This window comes from Ammospiza nelsoni, chromosome 8 (genome assembly GCF_027579445.1).
Source record: "Ammospiza nelsoni isolate bAmmNel1 chromosome 8, bAmmNel1.pri, whole genome shotgun sequence".
Classification (NCBI taxonomy): Eukaryota; Metazoa; Chordata; class Aves; order Passeriformes; family Passerellidae; genus Ammospiza; species Ammospiza nelsoni.
Window position 1 is genome coordinate 14,767,202 of NC_080640.1, and position 14,225 is coordinate 14,781,426.

General features: G+C 35.3%; 1 protein-coding gene across 1 annotated transcript in view; it reads left to right on the forward strand.

Moving 5' to 3' along the window:
* The window catches only part of LOC132076152 (adhesion G protein-coupled receptor A3-like), a 252,558-nt gene that overhangs the window by 119,836 nt on the left and 118,497 nt on the right, over positions 1-14,225 (forward strand). The window contains exons 7-8 of the mRNA XM_059477084.1: positions 1,421-1,634; positions 12,217-12,381. Of these exons, the coding sequence (XP_059333067.1) occupies positions 1,421-1,634; positions 12,217-12,381 (379 nt within the window). The remainder of the gene's footprint in view (positions 1-1,420; positions 1,635-12,216; positions 12,382-14,225) is intronic.

Sequence of the window (14,225 nt, forward strand, 5' to 3'; positions counted from 1 at the left end):
TAGCAGCTGTAGAACCAGTGATTATGGCTTGCAACCTGGACAGGCATGGCTAAGTGCATCTGTATTTGTTATGGGCAATGGCGGGTTTTGAGGAGCAAGTTTAAGGAAGATAAAACGACAAGCAGTGAAATGGAAAAAAAAAAAAGATACTTGTCAGAAAAATAGATGTTTGAGGTAGTAACTAGTGGTGCAAATGGTGGAAGGGTGACCTTTCAGCTGACAACTCTGTAGGATGGATTGATATTAATGATGAGAAGCCTTTAAATGAAAACAGAAGAAGAAGAAGGGATAAGATCTAGCTTTAAAATTCTCTTTCCTCATCAAGGTAGAATAATAACCAAGGTGCAAGACTCTATAGGTCTTTTGTCTAAGGTGAGATTGCAGATTGAGGTTAGAAAGCAATCCAGGCTCAGAGAATTGATTTGGTGTTGGAGCCTGAGGTGAAAAGGCTCTATTGTAGGAGCTATTGTGCATGATGTTCATGAGAATTTAGGACTGAGGAAAATAACCTTCAATCACTCTCAAATCTATGAAATAGCAGACCTTCATCAGGGCCAAAAATGTACATATCTTCCTAATTTGCATTTTTTTAAACTGTGTTTAGGCATTTGGATTTGTGGTTACAAAAGCTGGTTTTTGTAGTAGCCTGCTTAGAATGTGTAGTATTCTCATTATTGGGGTGTTTCTGCGAGAGAGCTTTGAGAGATAAAGTTCATTTAAAAAATATGGTAAAAAGTATTCATCTTTAAATAGATAAAAAGAACTACTTAGATAAATATTTAATGTTAAATAATTATCTAGAGAGTAGAGATGACTTGTGGAATTGGCAGAAGGAACGGGAAATGAAAAGTCATGGGGACAGTTGAACTTAAGAGGAAAGTTTAACTATTATTAGTCTTATTATTATCCAAATCCCAGGCAAATGAAGTAGCTTCCGCTCTCTAGACAGTAAGTTTCATTCTGGAGCAAAGTGGGCATTTCCTCTACTGACAGTGAAGTGGTCTTGTAAATGTTAACTGAACCTATATTAATAGCTGTATTTTTTCTCTAATTGGAAAACTCACTTTTTCATTCTGTACACTTGTATAATAAAGCAGCCTGCCTTGATAAGGAGGCTGGGTTGGAGCATCTCTAAAGATCCCTTCCAACTTCAACCATACTCTGACCTGTTTCATGAAACTCATTTTCTGTAGATATTCTGGTAATCCTGTGTTTATCTGGGCTCACACCAGTGAAAAAAAAGTGATCTCTAGAACTCACAACATGATCAGACTGCAGTGGGTCATATCTAGTATGTCTAAATTTTCACGTGAAGATATAATAAGCTAGAATGGTATACAACCAGCTCATGTTACAATATTCATAAGAGAGGAATTAATTGTGACTTTGTTTTCCTATTTTTGTTTTGTTTTCCCTGCAGCTGGGCCTCTGGAGCTTCCTCTCTTCGAGCTGATCCCATCACAAAGACAAGTGGTTTTCCACGGGGACCGCCTGCCCTTCCAGTGCACTGCGACTTACGTGGACAGCAGCACCCAGGTGCAGTGGTACCACGGAGGGCGCCTGATCGAGACCGACGAGGAGAGCGGCATCTTCGTGGAGGACAGCATCATCCACGACTGCTGCCTGATCACACGGTAACACACACCCCCTCTGGGCATAGCCAGCCTTGCAGGCAAGGGGAACATATCTCACGCTCGCAACAAGCCTCATTAAAACACCAGGAGTTGTGCAATTTGAAGCAACTCAATTGTGCGCTTGAATCTGAGTACAGAGGTAGAGATTTTTCATGGCTATGTTTGGCTGTGATTCCAAATTGTACATTTTTGAGTCTAAGCATCCAGATTTGATCAGGTATGGGTTTGAACCACATAAAAACAGTTTCTTGTACAGTTAACCATGCAAAGAAACATAAAAAAGCAAGAAAAGAAGAAAAGCTTCAGAGCATATGAGTGACTTATAGCCAAACTGTTTCTTCATTATACCATCCACCATAAATGATGGACCTATGAAGAACTATCAATTGAAAATGAATAATTTGATTAGTTTTAGCAGGTTCCAATATACTAGATCCCATATTCTTTAGTTAAGTAATCTCATTTTTGTTTCTTATTAAATATTTCTTGATTTTCTGTGACTTCTACTGTCTCTGTGCCTGTGTGCTTGAGATACAGAGATCTACAGATGCATTTGCTGATGTGAAAAGTGCAAGAGGAATGAAGCAGAGTAGGCTTATATAAAAGAAGCAAAAACTAAAATTTGGCAGTGACTGTAATGTTCCATTTTTGCTTCAGTTTTCCTGTTACACATTATTTAATAAATTATAAATTTCAGTGTTTATTTTTGGGTTTCATCACAGAGTATTGGCTTGTCACTAAAAGCTGCTAAGTTGTTGCACACATCCTTTTGTCCTCTGCCAGTTTCCATCACTGGTCAAAAGAGAGTCTGATTCTGTGTGCATGTTCTGCCTTTCTCTTTGTAGAAGATGGAGTGAAAATAAGTATGCTAATTAGCTCTGGATAATCATTAACATCTTTTCACTCAAACAGTTTCTATTAATATAATTGACCTGAAATGCTTCTTGAACTATCAAATAGAAGTTATGAAGGGAGTCAAATTAAATCCTGTCCACTGGGGACTTTTGGCTTTATTATTTTCGTCTACCCACTGATTATTTGACCCCTTTTGGAGTCCCCTAGATCTAGAGGCATAGATCTGACCTATTCTCAGAGCTCCTGTCTTTCTTCTAATATCAATGAAAAGGACTATTAGACCAATTAGTACAGTAATGCCACGTGCATGAGCTATTATATAACTGCCAAGTCACTTAAATTAAAGCATGTTCTTCCTATTTCCATTATACCAAAATTAAAATACATGCTGTTAATCACCTCATTATGTTTTTCAACTGAATTATATTTTGCACTGTTTAAGTAATTTTTAAAGCATAGTAATAAGCTAAAATAAATAGTCTAAAATTGTTTCCAAATTAGCTAACTTTTTTTAAAAAGCTGTAAGTAGCTTGACTGATTTTTACCTTACATTACTTCTTTTTTGCCAGACTGTAAAATAAAAACCATTGTCTACCATAGCATATTTTAATAAGGATGGTTGATCTCCTGCCTACCTCGTTTACTGTGCCATTTAATAGGTGACCTTGATGCTGATGGTGCAGTATGCACTGGAATGTGCAATATGCACATCTATTCAGAAAAAATGTTCTTTAAGTACATCATCACATTCGCTGTTATAGACTGGAAAAATACTCTGACTTGCTAAGTTATGTGATAAAGACTGTTAAAATAAGACAAAATATTTTTGAATAAAACTCTAAGTCCTAAAACAGCTGTTGAAAATCATTCAACATTTTAATTCCTCATTTATTTGCATTATACATGACACTTTGTAAGATAGAAGGGCATTGACCATAGTGCATAATCCTTATCCAGCCAAAAATGCTAATACTCAAGCAGCTGTGCCTCTGCTTTGATCTAGGTGCTGATCAGAATTAACTTACTAAAGATATACTTTCAAACCTACTTTTAAAAACTGCACTATTTTAAAGTCAAATTTTTAAAATTAAAGACATGTATTGTTGAAAATAAGAAAAGATTTGCCATGTTATGACTGTTAAAATTATCTTCAGAATTTCTTAATGTTAATCCCATCTTTACGACCATCTATATTATATCCTAATTAATATAATTATTATAATAAAAAAATGAAATAATATATAATAGGATGCTTGTTACATGTTACAATAGCATGTATTAGTATGCTTGTTACATGCTATTACTCACTAATTTGTGATAGTTCTTAAGGCTAAATCATGGTTGTACAAGGCACTGAAACATCAGAAAGACTCTGCTTCCCTGAGGCTATCAAATGTTAAGTATATGATTTGGACTAAAAATGAAGGTAACTTGAAATCAGTTCTTACAGTATCATATTTTGCCTTTGCATACCTAGTCTTTACACCAAATGTCCACTCTCTGTGGCTTTCTGTAATTGCACTAAAGGACAGACTTTGGCCTGTGCTACTTAGCAATTTAAAGATTTCTATAGCTGGTTTTGAACAAAGAGGTGCAGTCATGTTCCAAAAGCTGCTTATTCAAACATTTTTAGGTGGTTATTTTATTGGGTAATTCCAGATATTTCTGGACGTGGATTTACAACACAAATATCTGTTAAACCCTCCTGTTTTATTAACTGGCACAGTAGAAGGATAAAATATCCAAATGTGTATTTTTTGTCTCCTATGATAAAGCAGAATAAACTAAAATAAATATTTTTGTTACAATAATTAAACTAAAGTTTTGAACTGTATTCCGGTTTGTGACATTTTTCTTGGCAAGGAGTATTCCCTTACAGGAGATCTTGAAAAGGTGTTTTCAATTCTGCTGCTAGCTTGCATTTATCATTTCTTGCCAATGATAATAATATTTGATTTTGCTGGTGTTTAATCTTCTGTCATTACGCCTGTAAATGTCATAGTCATATATGAAAATATACATATGATGTGGGACTAATTTCCTATCATTTGTGAATGGATCTAGCTGAATTTGTTAATAGTGCTTCCATGAAGGCAGCCTCATTTCTTTAGCATGGAACATTATATCAATTCAATGATAAGCAGCAATTCTAACTCAACACATTGTGGTTCTCTGATATCCCTGAAGCCACATAGAAGGAAGGTCATGTGGGATTCTCTGCAGCACAGCATCTTTCCCAGCTTCCCCACTCTTCCCTCTCAGTGTTTGGAGAAGCTAGCAGGACAGTTATTAGAATATTAAACTAGAAAAAGAAACTAATGTAATTCTATGAACCAAGAAACTCCACCGTGGCAGAGATACTTTAATTTTCGAGAAGTTTCTTAATTTACCACAAAGAATATAATGACAATTTGGAAGTCTTTTTATTTCTAGTCTGCAAATCCTTGTGTAGAGTGTTTAACAGTGCTTATGCCCCGACAGCTGTAATTGCTGCTCTGGGACCATTACAGTCCACAAGTGCTCCTACTGAGAACATTAAACTGTGAAGAAAGTTAAGAACCCATAAAAAGGAGAGCTGCAGCTGGAGAAACCAACATGCTCTCAACTAAACCTATGCTGACAGGTGTCAGGATCAAAAGTTATTTTCAGATGTAATTTTTGTTGTGTAGATGGATTTGCCACTGGAAGTGCAGTCTCTTAGGACTGAATTTTGATCCCCTGAAAATTGTGTTTTTCTATTATGCTCTGTGCTAAGTACCTCAGTCTTCTAAAAAGGGTTGACAGAGCCACTTTATTTTGTGGGGGATTTTAATTAAAAAAAAAATTAAGCTTAAGAATCTGTTTAAAATCCTCCACGTGTTTCTTTACATTGTGACACTAGCCACTGCCAAGTAAATAATGAAATAAATAGTAATGCTTGAGATGAGAGGTATATGATTACGTGAAAATCTCAAAAATGTGGAGAAGAAACAAAGAATTTCAAATCAGTGTCCACTTTTAATAGCAAAGGTACGAAAAAATTTCAAACCTATTAAATGTTGTGGGTTGAAACTTTTGATCATAATTTACATTATCCAAACAGGAGGTTGATTCCAATTAATGCTTTTTTACTGTTTGAAATTATCACTGCATATATTAGTAAAGAATTCAGAGCTTGATTGAGGCAGTTTCGCTAGAAGTATAAGGGTTATTTAAGATATGATTATAGAAAGGAAATTGATTCCACAGGTGGTATCATGGCAAGTTTGAGATCCAGGCAGACACTTCCTATAAGAAAGAACAAAATGCTTCCAGGACCTCTGTGTGAAAGGCAGAAATTCAAGGCATGTAATGACCCAGATGATCCCTAAACTTTGTTGACAGTTTGGGCAGGAATGCATCTGGAAAAGACATGAAGCAAGCAGCAGTGGTTTGAACTGGTCCTAGGTAAAAATACAGCCTGAAAATCCCTGATAAGGATGTTGGTAGTTTGGACACTTGACTGAAAGTTCAGATATGTACCAAATCATGGCAGAATATTGGAGATTGCACAAGATTAACAAGATTAGAACAAATCCAATTAAGTTGACTCAGAAAAGCAGATGTTTTATAATAACTTTGTGTTCTGCTGCATGAGTATTTTGGAGATGAGCAGCTATGGGTCATACTGAGAAATCCAGGGAGATAAGCAGAAATTGTTCAGTGCCGATATTTTTTGCTTTACCTAATTGACCCAGTTTGACCTTTAGCTGTCAAGGAGCTAGGAAACAAATGAAGCAAAATAACAGTTTAAATTGTAAATCAATATTTCTGTATTATTTTGAGGTCACTTTAAACTTTGTAGGCAATGGTACACAACTCATTTCAGGCACTGGAGGCAGAAAAGAACTACTGACAGATGTGACTTCACCAGCAGTCTTCTCATATATCAGATAGGAAGATAATATTTTAAATCATTGCAGAATATTATTAAATGCCCAGGGTAAGGATTTCATAATGGGAGCTTAAGAGTACCTTCATGTGAATTAATTTGGAAGATTAATTAAACTTAGGTCTTTTATCTAAAAATATTTCAATTACCTGAATAAAATCAATGGCAGTTTTATTAATAATCGGTATGGGGAATATTTTAACATATAACCTGTGGAGAGACTGATACAATGAAAAGCAAAAGCAGCAACCATGATATCCTCTGTCATTAAAGTAATAGACCATTACCTAAGAGTTCTGCTGTGTCATAAAACTTGTAGGCTTAATTTGGGTAAGTGCTTATTGAAACATGATTGAAAAATAGATATTTTCACAAAAAATATATGTAAGCATTTTGGCTGCTAGAATTAAAATACCCTAGAAATATAGCAAATCAGAACAATAAAAACATTTTGATGGGGTCCTTGAAGAATGATACAGAAGTATACTTTTTTTGGTGTTGACACCAGATTAAGATGCCTTGCATTAAATTTTGACCTCTCACTTCCCTCTCTGCTTATATCCAGCAGCTATATATGGGTCTATCCAGCCACAACTCTGAAATGTTCAGTAGTAAGAACAAAAATTGATGCTTTATCCCCCACAAGGGAGAATCAGAGGGTTTTGCTTTGACTTTTTAAGGCCAGAATGATTTTAATGTGGGCCTCCAAACAGCTGCAGCTACACAGCTGAGGACATGCTGCACTGCAGCAGCAGCTGGGAGTCAACATCTCAGGGATGGCTTTTTCTAAAGTACTTTTCCTGTCAGCATCAGTGTTAGATATAATTGTACATTTTCTCTGGGTCCAGGCAGTAGTTTCTAAATCTGTGAACCAAATGTGAGCATATCAGAGCATTTATGACATACATCCAGAACCCAGTGCCAGGTAAACCACCCTAAATATTGGTGAAACAAACAGTTTCTACAAAGGAATTCTTGTTGGAAATATTAAAACAACAACTGAATTACTTTTTAATTTTCATATATTTCAATCTGCTCAACATTGAGAATGTATTGTAGGGCATATTCCCATTAATATGCTGGGATTCCATGAAAATGGCTCCTCTCCCTCCCTTATCTCCCTGCAGGATAAACCCCCCTGTATTTAATTGTTTATGGTATTGTGATTGAGTGGCTCCTGGCCATTACAAAATAAAGTTTACACTGTAAGAGAGACGCCAAATACTGAGAAAGAATAGAGATCGTTCCTGAAGTTCTTATGTAGGAAACTGCTGTCCTACCTTCTTTTTAGATCTTTCCAAATTTCTTCCAAGTGGGCAAGTAAAACAGGTCAGTATTCTAACTCTAATATATCAACCAGCCCACAAAATGTACATTATATATTTTATTTCTGCATTTGTATCATGTCAAAGTAATATGCATTTTACAAATAATTTGAAAATGTAAAATTAATTTATTTTGGAAGTAGATTTTTATTTCGTTTGTTGTGGTTTTGTCCCTCTGGTTTTTTTTGTTGTTGTTTTTTTCTGTTAGTATATTGTTATTAAATCTAGGCTCTTTCCAACTCTTGTCATGGTTCTAGAATGTGAACAAATTAGCTGATAGTTAAATTATAGAGAAAAGTATGTTATGTTATAGCACATTACATTTCTTGGGTACCCACAGATGGTATTAAATGGTAAGTTAAGCTTTGTCTTTATATGCAATCAAAAGAAAAAAAAATGTGTATTGCATTACCTCTGTGTTTGAGAAATTGATTACACCTGAAAATACTTGCTAGACATCTCGCATAAAATGAATACCAACTTTCATCTTCCTTTTTTTCTTGCTGTTGCCTGGACACAAGTTTACTTCAAAGGCCTTCAGCCTTCTAAAGCTGTTTCTTTCAAGGGTAAATAACTAATTTTGTCAGAGAGATCAGACTAGCAATTTGAGTTCAGACAAGTGCCTTGATTTACAGATTCTCTCTTAATTTTCCATGTTTTAACCTTATGTCCCCTGTGAAAGGCTGTATTCCGAGCATCAGTACTCTGGAGACCAACACTCATTTTTTAAATTGCATGTTAGTATTAATAATTTAAGGTGGTATGGGTTGGAGGCATGTTGTGCAGACCTTCTGCCTGAACTGTGGGAACACATTAGCTATTTATCTGTCTGAAGAAGAATATGAGAAAACCTAAATATCTCCTGAGTCAGAGTAAATAATTTTTATTTTCCTGCAGAAAGACCAGTTGGTTCTTCCTAAATCTTACAAAAACTCAAGTCAGACTTTAAAGTATTTCTTGTGGAAAGCCAATCAAAGCATGGTGTTCAAGTCTCTCCTTTATTTGTTACTTTGTTTCCTGGCATGCAGATGACTGCTGGGGCGTACAGTAAATGTCGCTATAGTACTTCTTCAGGACATGGCTGAGTAACTTTGCATAATGAGACCTACTTCTGATTGTCTAATTAGTTATGCATAGCTGTAGCAATGCAAACTATGCCTCAAATAGAACTCTATTGTCATAGGTTACTTGATTACATGACTATGGCTTCCGTGTGTGTTATGGTTCCTCTTTTTATAATGACAAATGCCACGGGCTTCAGTTGAATATCAGAACAATTTTTTCATGCAATTGCATCAGCTATACATTTTAATTAATTTTTCAGTATGTCAATCATCACATTTGTAAAAAGGAATTCTACCATGCATGAAATTTCCCAGTACAAAAAAAGAATCATGTATATTCTCTTTTCAATATTTTTAATGAGAAGGTCACTGTCATTTCAAAGGGAAAGTTGAGAAAAGCCTGCTAGCCATCCTTTTCTCATCAGGCAGCAGTCTTCCTATTCAGTTAGCCTTGATACCATCTCATGAATATCTGACTTCATTTTACCGTCATAGAAGATCACAGAATGGTTACGGTTTCAAAAATCCCCTAAGATCATCAAGGCCAAGTGTTTAGCATTAAACCATATCCCCAGGTGCTGCATCCACATGGTATTTTGAATACTTCCTGGGAGATGATTCCCCAGTTCTGCTAGGCAGCCTGTTCTGACACAGGACCACCCTTTTCATAATATCTGATCTAAACCTTCCCCCTGCTGCAACTTGAGGCCATTTCTTCTCATCCTGAAAGTCAAAAATTCCTTGCAAAGTGGCAACTGTCACACAGCTGACGAGTGGGATGTGATTGCTAATGCACAGGGCGTAGGAATGCTTGTTGACTCATATTCCATCCTTAGGAAAGCCGCATAGCTGGGGCAAGATTGTTGGCACTTGTCGCCCAATGTTTATTAGCTCTTGTGAGATAGGATAGTCGAGAAAAGAATACAGCCAAAGGAGCCATCCTCTCCTCTCTTAATTCTTTTGAGGTTTTGTCAAGCTCCTAAATCAGAGTCCTGCCATGTTCTCAGGTTATGGGAGAGTTCTTGCCTTTATCCAAGACTTGTTGCCATTGCCAAGAGAGATCGAGAATGCCTTTTGACTATGGGTGAGAGTCTCTGGGTGTGCTTATGCAACCATGCCAAGACTTAAACTATGTAACTGACCTACTAGGAAACTTTGTGAAGTAGAGTTTTAAAATTCTATACCCAGGAGAGGCCCACTCCTTCCTTCTGGTCTGCCAGGACTGTGAAGTCAAAGTCTTCAAGGATTATAAGCAGAGAGAATGCTAAAGGACAAGCTGACTGCTTTTTTTGAGTATTAAAAGACTTTGTTTGGTTTTTTTTAATTCAGTCCCCCAAATTCTCCAGAGATTTAAGATCAATTTATCATTTGTCATATCCAGATGGTAAGTAAATGAACAGTTTCACCATTGGGCTTGCTATCAAGATATTCCAAGAGGAATATAAATGAATGCATCATTTGTAGTGGCCAGATGGCAATTCAGAAGACAATTTCATGATCTAGTCACTATATTGCATAAACCTATTCTGGCTTGTTTTTTATCACCATCTGAAAAAAGGGCAATAGAAAATTAAAAGTGTGAATGTGAGGAATTTCTTGTCTTTTGAGATAATTTGAACCAGTGTTCAAGTATTGCATTTCTATCAGAAACAAGGCTGGTGTATCAGTAAATATTTGTCTGAGTCTAGGAAACTTCATCTACTGAGGGGAGACCTGTTAAGCAGCAGATACATTCACATCAGAACACATTTCACCAGTTTAAATAAATGGAAAATATACCCTTTATTTATCTGCATATTGATTACTTGTAAAATTTATAGTAAGCTGAAATATGGTATTTACCTACCATCACCATCATAATTGTTTCCAATTTTATCACATTTTTATTATTAACAATGGTTGTAGATATTTTCTAGAAAGTATATATAGAAAGAATGCACAACTATTGTACATTCTATTCATTTTTGAAGTCTCCACGTGTTGATGCCACAAGTGAATGTACCTTCTGCCTTTTCTTTCAGTGAAAAAGCTTTATGCACAATTATTTTTATAAGCTCTAGGAATATGATCTTTCTTAACTGTCTATAATGATGTGGGATTGTTGTGATGTATGAAATATAATATTTAATTAAAACATTGTTAAACTGGCTAATTTCACTGACGTACTTCTCCCTGAAAGCAAAAAGATGTATTAAAAATTAGCTGAGAGGCTGCTGTTACTGAGTGATTCACCTGAGACTTCTTAAGAGAACAATTGCTTCTTTTGACATTGAAATACTGAGCTATTGTCTGAGAACCGCTAGTAATGCTTTTTCTATATTTTTTCCTATAAAACTTTGTTAGAATTCATTGTAAAAATGAAATAGGGGGTTACAAGGCACTTGGAGTTCAAAGCCATCATAAATAGGAATAATGTGATATTTTTAAAGTTACTATTTAATAATAAATTTCACTGAATATCTGGAGAAATATCTGAATTTCTGAAACAACTATCTTAAATCAAAGGCGATTTATTGTGGTTTGCTTGTTTTCTGAGGCCCTAGATAACAACCCCATAGTAGGTTCTTGAGAAAATCATCTTTCAAAATTTCAGGCTCTACAAAAAAAGTGCTAAAGGCAACAAGTAAATTTTTTAGGTTTTTTTTAAAACACAGATCTGAAATAAATTTATTAACTGTTAATTCAGTCCTTCAATTTTTATAATGTACATTCTCTCTCACCCCACTGTGTTTCTTCCCACATAATTGTCTAAACCACAAGGCATATTCAAAGACAAGCCATTTCTGTAAAGCAAAGTAAATATTTCAGATAAATGCTACTTCTTTTCCCCTCCCAGCTACTTTCAAAAGCTGTAATTTGTTTAAAACTGTAGCAAAATTTATTTCTAGCCCCATGGCAGATTTAAGATATAAGGTGTTACCTTCTTAAAATGCAGTAGTTAGCATTATTTTTGGTCTATGACATCTGTAGAGTTGGAGTAATTGAATAATGTTCTACCCCTGATAGCAGAGTGCCAGATTCTGGTGCTAAAATGCCTCAGGATCTGTAATCACAGCTGAAGGCAAACCCATTCTCTGTGGGTTGGTTGTGTGGTCCACTTGAAATGCCTTTCTGACTTCCAAGTGCTTGGTTAGGCAACAAACCAAATACTCTGTAATACCTGGGGAAAACAGAATGGGCTTTGATAAATAGTTTATATTTTTTGTGATGATTTGTGATTTGTGTTATAGCCTGTTACTACCTGAGTAGTCAAAACAAATTGGTGCTGCTAAGAGCTTACTACCACTTCCATACTGTCTGACCCTCTGATATCATAGACCAAATCCCATTCTGATGTTTTCATTAAAAAATAAGTTAATGTCAGAAAACCAGTGACTTGATATCTGTATAATTAAGTGTATACAATGATGATTCTTTTACTTTTTTAGTGAACTTATCCTATCCAGTATTGACATTGATGCAACTGGAGATTGGGAGTGTCTAGTCAAGAATTCCTATGGAAATAGCACCAAACATGTAGAAATTGTGGTACTTGAAACAGCTGCTCCCTACTGCCCTGCAGAGAGAATTATTAACAACAAGGGAGATTTCAGGTATGACTTTCTGGGTTTGGAGTGTGTTTCATGTATTAATGGAGGTACAGACCATATTCATGCTTACATGACACTTCAGTCTCAGTTATAAATCACTTATTTTAGTTGTCGCTTTTATATAATATGGTAGGAAGGAGAGCACTGTACGATCTTGATGGGAAATGGCACCTAGTGCTTCAAGAGAACCAGCGGTTTGTGAAAGTCAGGAAATCTTCTAATTCCTCAGTATAAATTATAGAAATTTTTAAAGAAATTAGATAAATTAGAGAAGATTCAGAATTTTTCTTGTCCTTTGTAGAAGATGATAACACTGCATTAAAGCATTAGAAGATTAAAGCTTCAGTGCTTTACTTTTTAAAATCTGTTCTGGTTTGGATGACTTTGTTCAGCTGAGGTTAGAGGTAAGAAATGACATGAGACTGTTAGTAAAATATTTCACTGAGGAGGATCAAAATAGAAAGTAAAACTATTTAGTAAAATAAATAGATTGTATGAGGTGAGCTTAAGGACACAAAGTTCTACCAATGTAACCCATGCTTACAAAATACATCTGTCCTGCTAACTGAATCCTAGGAGCTGCAAGATTTTGTAGAGTAAATGTAGCTTTTGCTCCATCATTACTTTTATCTACATGTGCCGGTGGGGCTTTTAAAAATTGTAATAATTTTAATCAGAAGCAAATGTTCCTGTGGAATTTAGCATTGTTTTCAGTCAGCTCTAAAATACACCAATGGTATGCACAAAGCTCTTAAACAAAACCTGCTTGACAATAAGACTGATGTATGATGGCAATCCCATTGAGAAATCAAGGCAGTAATTTGTTACCAAATGAATTGTAATGATAATTCGGCTTGAATGGATAATGAAAGGAAAGTGGATGAGGAAAGAAGCCTTTCTTAAATAGCAGAATTTTCTGTGAATATTTCTGACCCAAAAGCCTCTATTTATTTTCAGGTTACCTTTAAAACTTAAAAGCTCAAAGGCTTTTTCTACTATTTCTTGTATTTGAATAAAAGTAAAGGATTGAATTAGAAAGAAGTGGAAATAAAAACCTACTCAAATAATCCGTTTTCTCTTTACTACAAAGCTATTTTATTATGTGTTAACCTCAGTACCAGCGAGTTTGCCTCTTTCATTGAGGTAAAATTGCTGAGGCAATGCATATATATGGATTAAATTTCATTAGAGACCTTTGACAATCTTAGCTATAGATGTTTTTGTCATCACAATAACTGGAATTGTGCTTTTTCATACTGGATATGCTGAAATAGGTTTTCATTAGATCTTTAAAAAATATATATACTTTGTATCAGAAAACTCATACTGAATCTTTTAGATGGCAACTCCATGAAGTTCATGTTCTTGCCTTAAAATGACATCCTTTTCTCCATAAATAAATATATATAAATCTTCATGCTGCACAAACTAACACCAGGGGCATTTTTGTCATTTTATATAAATCAAAAGAACAAGAGTGGACATTTCTCAACCTATTGATCATCTTGCTAGAAATCCATATAAATTTATTTTTAAAATGTACATCAAAAGGATGCTGAGTCCATAGGTTCTTTTGGCATTTGAGAGAATGAATTTAAATCGAGGAGAATTTATGAGGCTCCAACTCAGCATTAACGCTTGAAATTGTTCAAAGGTTTATCCTCAGAGATGGAGCTTTCACACCAGCAAGTTTTCTTACAAAGGTCTTTGAAGTTTTGGTAACATAACAAGTATGGAAGTAAAAAGAATTGAATCACAAAGGCAAAGCTAGAAAGAACTGTTCTTTTATTGGGCCAAAGAAAGGGGAAAAAAAGCCTCAACTGTCAGGGGAGTGTGGCTATTTCAGA